Consider the following 10,842-nt stretch of genomic DNA (forward strand, 5'->3'; position numbering starts at 1 on the left):
AACAGGTTTTTGATACAAAAGTATTTAAGCAACATTGGATCTAACGGGCTCAGAAAAAGTTGCTTCAAATCTAAATTCTTTTATAATAAGAATTACACTTCATAAAGTTAGAAAACTCTTCTTCAAAAAGAAGGAATTTCCATGAGTGACTTTTCATTTTGGTAACATTTGCATAGTAGCTTTAAAATCATATGGAAACTTTTTTCAAAATAGCCTATGATAGGCGAAACATAAATGAAAACTAAAGTTACAGCAATGTAATTCTATATATCTTATTATTTTTGGAAAATGTAAGCAAATTCAATCCTAACAACAGTTGACCTTTAAAACACTAAGAGATCCCAGGACCTATGGGGGGAATGGGTGCTCTGCATTTCCTGTAGTTCTCCAAAGAGGTTCTTTCTGATGGCAAACAGATGGAAACCCCAGAGAGAGGCAGGTTTCTGCTGCAACAATCAAAGGACTACACTCTGCCTTTCAAATGACATCAGCCAGGAAATCAGCGACTAGAGTTTCAGATTTCATAGAAGGATTTTGCTTTGCTTTTTGTAGGCCCAAAGATGGCAGGAGGAGGCAATAAATTCTGTCTTAGAACCTCTCCTGGTAAATGTTTAAAGAGATCATATGAGTAAATCAACTATCCCAATCCCCCGATGTGATATGGACCATCCAGTTCGAATTGGGATTTCTTTCTTCGTTCTTCTAGAAAACTGATGTAAGCCAACAGCTCAGAATTAGTTGGGCCTGATAGGTGAAATGCAGGGCTGTGGGGATTATCAAGACCTGAAGTGTTTATTATTTTTATGTGTGTGAAGCTTTTTCTATAAGGAGATTTACGACTGGAAAGGGCCAAAACTGAAATAGTGTGGTACATAGGTTAGCATTTCTCACTGGAGAGAAGATTCAGTTGCCTTACTTCACCACTTAGGTTCACTATACATGAAAAAAATGCTGCTGTTGTTTCCTTTTCCTTTTTAATTTTCTATTATTATTGAGCTCTTTTACTGAAACAACCTTAAAGGAATGTGAAGAAAATTCTGAAATTGAGGAATATGTTTTCTGTATGAGTCACTATACACATTGTTGTTTATCTTGTGGTTTTGCCAAGCAGCAGTAAGACTTAGACTGAGGGCAGCTCCTTTGGGTCGAGCAATTTAATTCTCTATTTACTTCTACATATTCAGATGCACTAATTTTTTTCTATGTACACATTTTTTATAATTTTTTTTTAGGTTGTGTATCAAGATAATTTCATTCTCAAACAGAGTGCACCCTCACCTCCCAGGTCCTGCTTGCATGCTTTCAGTGGTCACTGTTACGTTTGCATAGAATAGTGCTTATCAATCCTGGCTACACATTATACTTAGCTGGGAGGACTTTAAAGAAATTGATCCCTCCTGCACTGACTTGTGTGGTTCAGTAGGTTGGGTATCCCCTTGTGAACCGAAAGGTTGCCAGTTTGATTTCCAGTCAGGGCACATGCCTGGGTTGTGGACCAGGTTCCTGATTGGGGGTGTGCAAGAGGCAACCTAATCGATGTTTCCCTCTAGCACATAGATGTTTCTTTCCCTTTCTTTCTCCCTAAAAATAAATACAATCTTAAAAAAATAACTATCCCTCCCTTCTACTCCCATCTCCATAAATTAAGAAGAAGCTTTAGGGTTAGGGACCAGTCACCTCTATTTTTGAAAAGTTTACCAGCTGATTCTGATGTAGAGTGACGATTGAGAGTTATTAGTACAAAAGAAAAAGAAAAGAAAAGGTAGACAGCAGGGACTCAGTCTGTTCTCTTGTTTTAGCTTGCCCTTAAGTTTTCCTCCCCAAGAGCTAAGCTAAACTGAGTAACCTATCTTGTGGAAGAGTGTAAGCATTTAATTCCTTGGCTTGAAAGGATTTTGCAAGTAAAGGTAAAGCGTTATGAAGTTTCAAAAGATTCTGGTAACACTCTGTGAGAACTTGTGTAGGCAGCTGGCCCTCTATAGTGATTTCTGAATAAGTACCTTAAACGTACGTTTTGTACTTGAGTTGCAGAGAAGGCTTTTGACAGCTGTTTTTACTGTGGTTGGTGGGAAGACACTGTTGTGGAGAGAAGAAAATCCCTAACTTAAGGAAGGATCATACAAAGTGATATTTAAAAAAAGAAGTGATGAAACAGCAGGTGGTTTAATGATCTTTGTCTCCAACCCAGGTTGCACCACAGGTAAATCTGTGTCTGTTACAAATAATACGCGGTGGCTACACAAGTCCTCTCCAGCACAGTTTTAAAAACTATAATATGATTTAGGCTAGCCAAGGAATGTGCTCACTAAGTGTATTTGGGAAAAGCTTATTAACCCACAAATTAAATAGTCACCAGCAACAGAAGCAGTGCAAGTCATAGTTCTGGAAAAAGAAATGCTTAGCATTGATAGTCAGAATAATTTGGAAAAAACCTAAGGGGTGGAATATGGTAAATGGAAAGAGCACAGGAATTGAGCCAGAAACCCTAGATTCTGATCCTGGCTTCCCCACTATTTGGCAAATCATATTAATCCCTGTGAGCCTCAGGTTTATGTTTTTAAGAGATGAGTTAGTTCAACCCCTGGGTTCATTGTTGCAGGTGCATTCCCAATGTTTATCATAATGCCTGATTTGTAATTTTTAAAAAATCTATTTGTCATATTTATAAATACTATAGAAGAATTCATTTGTTTTTGCATTTTATATTCTACATGATTATTTCTAGAGTAATTTAGCAATTTGCCAATCATTTCATTGTAAATCTTACACATTGTCAGAAAAATAGTCTCCTTAGTTTCTGAAAGGGGCCAGTAACTACTTTCAGCAGCTTGGTCAGATCATGGATAGCTCACCTCTGTTCTTCAGCATTTCATCAGAACATTCATTAAATGTCATGACTCAGTACAAGAACAAGACCTGGAAACAACAATGTCACATGAGCTACAGAAGAAGTTTTGCTTTTTCTAGTAAACCCACAAAATAATAGCACTCCTTAGCGAATGTGGGTAGGTGGTGTTTTATTGTACAGTAACAGAATCTTTTGGTAAAGTGTTTCTGTTATGATTCAATTCCTGAAGTTTTCTTTTGCTTTACAATGTCAGGGTGTGACCATCTCTTGCTATAAATATTGTATTTCCTGACTTAAAGAAGGATTAAACATCTTATATTCCTCAGTACATATTCTCCTTCCATATATGGAGTGAATAAGCTATAGGAGATGGCTTTGGCAAATTTGGGAAAACTGGGACCAAGAGGTTGAGTCACAGAATAGCCTTTGATCTTATGCAGCAGAGACAGAAACACTAACCAGCCATTTATTTCTTGGTGAGTCTTGACAAACCAAGAGTCTATGGACACTCTGTGGACATACTTTTTAGAGCAGTTGTCATGAGTGCTGGTGAAACCTTCAGTCATGTGTCCTTTAACATAAGCATTTGTTTTTTGTACTAATTGGAAATAGAATAATAATAGCAATTAATGCTTTCTCACACACCTTCCTGGGGTCCAGTTTGCACAGTAAAATTTTAGCCATTAGTTATTTTGAACTAGGTATCCAGTTATTGGTAATGATGTGTTTAATTTCACAAACGTGCAAATTTTATTTCTGAACAAAGGACTTGGACTCACTTTACATGTTCATCTAAAAATATTCAGAATCAAGTTATTGGCAGTCCTACTTAAACAAATGCATATCTTTCCTACTAGAAATATGTAGAGCTCTCTATTGTCTAATAAACTTTCTAATATATCCACATTATGATGTTGTAACAGTATTTCAGTATGTGACAGATCAATCTTGGCTCAAATACAAAGGAGATGATTTAATTAAACAATCAAAACATCCTCAATTAATTGTGTATTGCAGTATAAAATAATCACCTTGAAAAGACTCCCCACTCCCCCCAGGAGAATATTAAAACAATACCACACTATAGTAATGGCTAATTAATTAATTATGATCTGGCTAATGCCTGGCTCTGCTTTTCAATATAAAACAATTATGGATACAAAAAAGCAAGTGTCCTTTAGAGTTAACAGTATATTTAATTCCAAATGCCACAGAATATTTTAAATGATAAAAATATTGCACATCTTTAAAATTTCAGTCACTTTCTCTATTGAGGTCAAAGAGTTTAAAAGAAAAAAAGAAGTTACAGTATACAAATAGAGCTCTTTGTATTCTACAAATTGTATGGATCTAGTGCTTTTGGTGAGTTCTCTTAAAATCTTCTCTAGCTGTATCAACTGGAGAGTCACTTTTAATTAATAATATTATCTTGACTTGCAAAAATGTGGTTAAATGATTTCTAAAGGTACTCTGATAATAAGAGTGCTATCTTACCTGATACATTGCTAAAAGGTTGATAAGCCGTTTTTACATCCTCCTGTGGTTTCAACTGCCAGCTATCAGAGAAGTGTTCCTATAATTGACAAAGAAGAGAAAAGGGGTGGTAAAATAGGTAGGTTTTCATGTCTTATCTTGTGATACATTCTGCAGCAGTAACACTGCTATCTTCTAAATAGATCTTTTGAAGGCAGAAAAAAGGAAATACCCTGAGAGAAAGCTGTATAAACAAGGGACTGCCTTCTTGTTCCTTGTGGCTTTGTCCTTTTGGAAAGTCTGCATGACCCCTCTCCCTTGTATTAGATAAAACAAGTGTATAAGGACTGATGATGTGATTTGGTGAGTTAGTTACAGAAGTAGCTCTGGCATCTGTTACTTTCACTCTGTTATCCATTATTCCTGTTCTGTTAATGGCAGCAAACATTTGATTAACTATCAAGATTTGGAACTGAAGGGAATCCATGGTGGGTTGTGAAGTAAATCACTCAGGTAAATCTCCATTTCATCTTCACCTCACCTGTTCCTGTTTCCAGATTTCTGGCAGGCTGGCAGCTGGAGGTTTTCACCTCAGGGGCAGGAGAGGCTCTAATTATTTCAAGAACAAGTGATTTAAAAATGCATATATTAATAGCCTGACTATGTATCATTTTTGTGTATCATTCTTGGGAAGAATCTAAAGCAAGTATCCTCTCCCCCAAAATACCAGGTCTGTCCAGAAGGTATCCATCCATGTAGTATGAAAAATAGAGACATTTTCTGAAGAAGATACAAGATACAAGAAGTATTGTACACAGGACAATGACACCTCAGTCCCTTTCAAAGTAGGCACCTTGCGAACTCACACAGTTCTTCCAGTCACCATCAGCTGCCCTGTCATATTTTCCCGAATCTCATCTCTGTCCTTTGAAAGGTGATTTTAGTTTTGGGAAAAGCCAGAAGTCGCAGGGCACCAAATCTGGGCTGTATGGGGCTGAGTCACGTGGGTGATTTGATGTTTCACAAAAAAACTCTGCGTGAGACATGATATGTAAGTTGGCACATTGTCACTATGAAGCTGCCAATCACCAGTTGCCCATAGCAGCAGCTTTCTGAATCATCCAAATAGTTTCTGCAGAGGAATGTTCAAGCTTAATGCAAAATTTGATGCAGATTCGTTGCTCTCCTCGCTCGGTCATTTTTGAATGCAATGGCCACACAGTACACATGCTCACTCAGTGGCATCTACTGCCCCCACTGACTAGTGCAGTGAAGTTATCATTGTTCATGCATGCACATTCCAGATCACCTTCCTTGGCTACCAGGTTCCATGGATCTCATGCAAACCATTCTTGTTATATTAAAAATGGCTGGACTTTTCCCAGACAGAACTCATTGTATATACATTAGTAGATAAACTAAAAGGGTAAGTTACCAGAATTAAATAATTTCTAAATATTCACAAATTCTAAACTTAGCACAACCATAGCAGAGAACAAGGACTACCTTATATACATTCATAGCTTGAATTGTAAGCAAAATCTCCAAGTAAAAAAGGGCAAAGATCCAAAAATCCTACTAGTAATCAATATGTTATAGCATCCAACAATAAAATAACAACAAACATTCACCTTAGGAATTAACATTTACTGTAGGCCAAATACCAGAAAATATTCATTTGAGATTCAATTATGTATTTCATTTCCTTACTGACTTGTTTATATATCCAGGTCATAAAAGAAGGCAATTTTCTTTTACATGGCTTATACAGGATCAGATAGTACAGCCAGAAGTTACTGTTAAGAGTATCTAGTAGTTCAAATTACTGTGAGATCTCAAGGCATAAATTAATTTCTTAAGACCTAAACTTTGACTGTGAAGGGTTTGGAACTCAAGGTCATTTCATTGTTTATTTTTCCTTACATTGAACATATTAGAAAGCTTCCACACTTGATATTTGTCAGTATTCACAAGGAGGTACAATCAATTCTGAAAAACCAAAAATGAAAGATGAAGGGAGATGTCCATTGTAAAACTAAAGACCAACCAATTAGCCAAACTATAGAAGAAAAATTAAGTCATGGGCTGACTCTCATAACCTGAAAATAATCAAGAAAAAAAATTATCATCCATTTAATACTTGTACTTCTCTAAGAGCTTGGACCAGGGTTCAAATTTGATTTTGTTTAGCCTTTTGTTAAAGGACTAAGAAAATGGAGTGGAGGCATACAATTAGATCAGAATTGGTCTTATTGGAAGCACAGTCTATACTGAAATGGCACAATGAACCTGTCTTTGTTGAGAAATGGTCCAGCCAATGGGCTAGCAATCATAGCAACGCAAAATGTTCATTGGCTCTGGTAACACTCTTTTTTACAGCCTAAAGATGAATATAAACTGCTATATAGGGTTACTTGCTTATACAAAGATAGCAATATTTTAAAAAAATATTTTATTTTATTTTTAGAGAGAGGGAAAAGAAGACAGAGAAACATCAATGTGTGCTTGCTTCTCATGTGCCCCCAACTAGGGACCTGGCCTGCAACCCAGGTTTGTGCCTAACTGGTAATTGAACCAGCAACCTTTTGGTTCACAGGTCAGCACTCAACCCACTGAGCCATACCAGCCAGGGCCACTCTAGCAGTATTTGCATGAAAGCAAGACATGGTGACTGTTACTGGCAGAGAAAATACAAACTGATTTAGCTCATTCTACATGCTCCCAACTCTCCTTAATTAAATGGATAACTTCCTCAAACCAAATATTTATTTCTATTGTACAAAACTCAATATATGACAAATATAAAGATGCCAAGGATAACATAGATTTTAAAAGGGTGTGAAATATAAGTAACAAAACCAAAAACCATTATCAGACATGACTACATATTCCATCCTATAATCTCATATATCAAGGCTTTTAATTGTCTGGATTCATATGTGACTGTATTCTTTCCAATATACACTCTTTCTTCTTCTAGGGGGTTGTTCAATAATGGCAGGTATGTTCCTGCCATAAAGTTCAGTGTTCCAGAAACTGGACGCATTCTTGAATAACACAGTCACAAAGCATGATTGTGTGTTTTGACATTTTTTCTAATAAGGACAGGAAACATCTTTTGGCGTAATACCAGATATTTGCATTATGAATTACCAGATACAATTTCAGAATTCATTGATAGATCATCTCACTTATTGTATGAGTAAGAGAGGAGGGTGATGGAGTCATTGGAATAGATACAATATTTTTCCATTTCCAAGAGGGTACAACATGGAAACAAACTCTAGCATTAATGTATCTTAAGTAGAAATACAAGGAAAAGAATTAAGAACTGAGGCTAAACCTATCTGTTATTAATCACTGCTAAAAAACAATTATGAACACAGTATTATTATATCTTACTTACATTCACATATTCAAATTATTCACAAATGGAGCAAACGAAAACCATGGAAATTTGTCAACTATTTATTGTCTCCACACCATAGCACCACAATTGTTTTATGGCACAAAATTTCCCAGAGTCTTGCATATTAAAAAACAAACAAATAAAATAAAAAACAACAAAAAGAACTCCACTTAGAATATCATAAATTTTTGTTAGACAAAACATTAAAACTGTATTGAAAAGCTCTGCCAAGAAATACTAAAGCCTATGCAAAATATATGCACTGTAAATTAATGTAATTACAAGGGTTAATGTTGGAGTAGAACACAATATTCTTGAAATAATTATTAATGTCCAGATGTCCTATTCATTAACTGAGTCCTGGACTTCAGAATGCCTCATCCTGGATAATGTCATCTTGTCATGCAGGGTTCCCTCAGGATAAAGAACAAATACACAAAGGAGAGAGAACACAGAGACTACAAATAGTATTAAACACAATTTCCTCATTAACTTTTAAATTTGTTCATATTTTTCTAGGGTTCAAGTGCCTTTTATTACATTTCATTTTGTGAGATTTCTCAAGAAAAAAGTTACAACTAAATTATTTCAATTTTTAAAGGGTAAAACATTCCACACATATAAAGAAGATAAAGGGCAAATAAAGATAAGAGAATACCAAATATAGATAACAGAGCCATTATGATAAATGCCCATTACCAGATATGACTACATGTTCCATCCTGTAATCTCATAAATCAAAGCTTTTAACTGTCTGGATTCATATGTGACTGTATTCTTTCCAGTATGCATTCTTTCTTCTTCCAAGGGTTGTTCAATAATGGCAGGTATGTTCCTGCCATAAAGTTCACAGTGTTCCAGAAACTGGACACATTCTTGAATAACACTGTCACAAAGCATGATTGTGTGTTTTGACATGTTTTCTAATAAAGACAGGAAGCATCTTTTAGCATAATACCAGGTATCAGTTCCCAGCTTTTTATTATAAGGTTCCAAGCTTTTGATAACTCGGGAAATCCCAAAATCATAATTTCCTTTGGCACAGTAAAGTGTCCCTATCACCAAATTCACAATGCAGAGATGGTAGGTTTTCTTCTCTGGGTCATCATAGGAGAGCTGCTCTTCCTCCTTTTCAATCTTCCTCATCAGCTCTTCGGCTTCTTTATTTTGATTTGTCATAATATATGAAACACAGAGGTTAGCCAGTACAATAGCACTGACATTCAGGATGTTGTCATAATGTTTCTTGACTATGGGCTCATAAAAACCAATGGCTTCTTTGTATTTGTTTTCCTGCATGAACAGAACATGAGCCACATTCAGCTTCCACACATCATGGTCATTGCAGAATTCCACAGATTTGCGAAAGATCTTCTCCACCATTGGATAATTTTCAAGGTTCCAGTAGATTTTTGCCTGGGCCATCAACACGGGAATATACTTCTCTAGGATATCATCATATTCATTCACTGCCTTTTTGACAGCTTCATCATCTCTATTGTGTCTTGCTTCCTGTACTTGTATGGTGAGTCTCCGGAGCTGCTCGGTCAGCACTCCAGCTAGCCCATCAAGCTTGACGAAAGCCTCCTCAGGAGCTGTCTGGCAAGTGATCACAGCATCCAAGAAGTCATAGAGATAGGGGGTGAGGAACTTAAAAGTCAAGTGGGCGTTCTCTGCCAGGACATCTGCTGCTAGGTCAAAATACTCATACTTACAGTACAGCAGCAACAGGTTGCCAAAGGTCTCTGGGGGGAAAGGGTTCTGTTGGAGCAAAAACTGTAGCTTTTCAAACCCTTCTGTAGGCCTAACATCCATGTTCATTAGTGCCTGGTTGTGCAGGGTCACGGGGTCCAACTCTTCCTCTGCCCTAGGTGGCATGTCAGTGAGGGCTTCCTGGGCAGCCTCATAGTTTTTCAGTTGGTATTCTATGGCTGCCTTGAGGTTGAAAGCTTCCACCAGTGCAGTCTGGTGAAGGACTAAAGTGTTGCCAACACTGCGAACATCAATGCCCTCGGTGGTCATGCCCACACCTAGCTCCGGATGCTGGCGGATGCCACGCTCAACAATGTCAGCGATATGCTTCAGCGCTGGAGCATACAGACGACTGCTATAATAGGCCAAAGCCAGGTTGTAGGAAAGGTCAGGCCGGTAGCCCGAGGCCTGCAGGGCTGCGAAGAACTTGGTACATGCAGCTTGATACTGTCCTTCCTTGTAGAGCAAACAACCCAGGTTGACCTGGCCATCTGACTCGTTCTCACGCCCACTGTCTTCTCCCCCTTCCCCACTCAGTAGCTGCTCCACCAGGCTCCTGGCCCCGGGAAGATCACCCTCGCTGTACTTGATAGCAGCTTGCAGACGGAGGACCCGACTGTGGTAGGCGGGGTTGTCCAAGAGGAGGAAGGCGACCCGGGTGGCCTCCGGATAAAGGCAGGCCTTGTACAGGGCCTGGGCCTGGTACAGGCGGTACTGCTCCAGCTCCGGGTGCAGCTGGCTCAGCTGCTCATAGCACTCGGCGGCCAGCGCGAACTCCTGCAGGCGGTAGTAGCAGTAGCCCAGCAGCGACAGGCCTGCGCGGCTCCTCGGGATCCGCTGGAGCTCTCCGCCCAGCAGCTGCACCACCTCGGCGTAGCGGGAATCCCGGATGAGCCGGTACACCACCGCGGTGAACTCCCCGTCGGGGATCGGCGTACTACCCAGCCCTGCCATAATAGCCGAGGATTGTGCGTCGTGGTTACCAAGGCAACAAGCCAACCGGAAATGGAAAGCTGCTTCTCCGGAGATTACTTTGCGACGGGAGGAGAGGGTTAGTAATGTAAAGGAATAACTGACGTTGGTCTCTCAATTACTGATCCAGTCCTCGAAGACGGGATACAGGGGTCGTGAATAGGGAAGAGAGATGAAACCCCTCCTGACAGTTCTGAAACGGAAACTCTACTTCCCGGCATGCACTGGTCACATACACCTAGACTGCTTGGGACATGGCCGCCGTGCTTTCTGGGATATGTAGTCTCTGTCAGATGGAGCCACCGCCTAGCAAACGGGGTTTCACTGGCTTTTGGTTCCTTGTGTAGATGAGGGGTTGCTGGCTGCCTGTTGTATCACCTAGGTCTCT

General features: G+C 38.9%; 1 protein-coding gene across 1 annotated transcript; it reads right to left on the reverse strand.

The window, feature by feature from the left end:
- Positions 1-7,082: 7,082 nt before the first annotated feature.
- On the reverse strand, positions 7,083-10,436 carry LOC150022297 (intraflagellar transport protein 70B). The gene has a single exon (XM_090268063.1). The coding sequence runs from the start codon at positions 10,434-10,436 to the stop codon at positions 8,439-8,441; it is 1,998 nt and encodes a 665-aa protein (XP_090124189.1). The 3' UTR covers positions 7,083-8,438.
- Positions 10,437-10,842: the final 406 nt, after the last annotated feature.

The sequence above is a fragment of the Furipterus horrens genome, unplaced genomic scaffold (assembly GCF_987537825.1).
Source record: "Furipterus horrens unplaced genomic scaffold, mFurHor1.1.pri manual_scaffold_1, whole genome shotgun sequence".
Taxonomy (NCBI): domain Eukaryota; kingdom Metazoa; phylum Chordata; class Mammalia; order Chiroptera; family Furipteridae; genus Furipterus; species Furipterus horrens.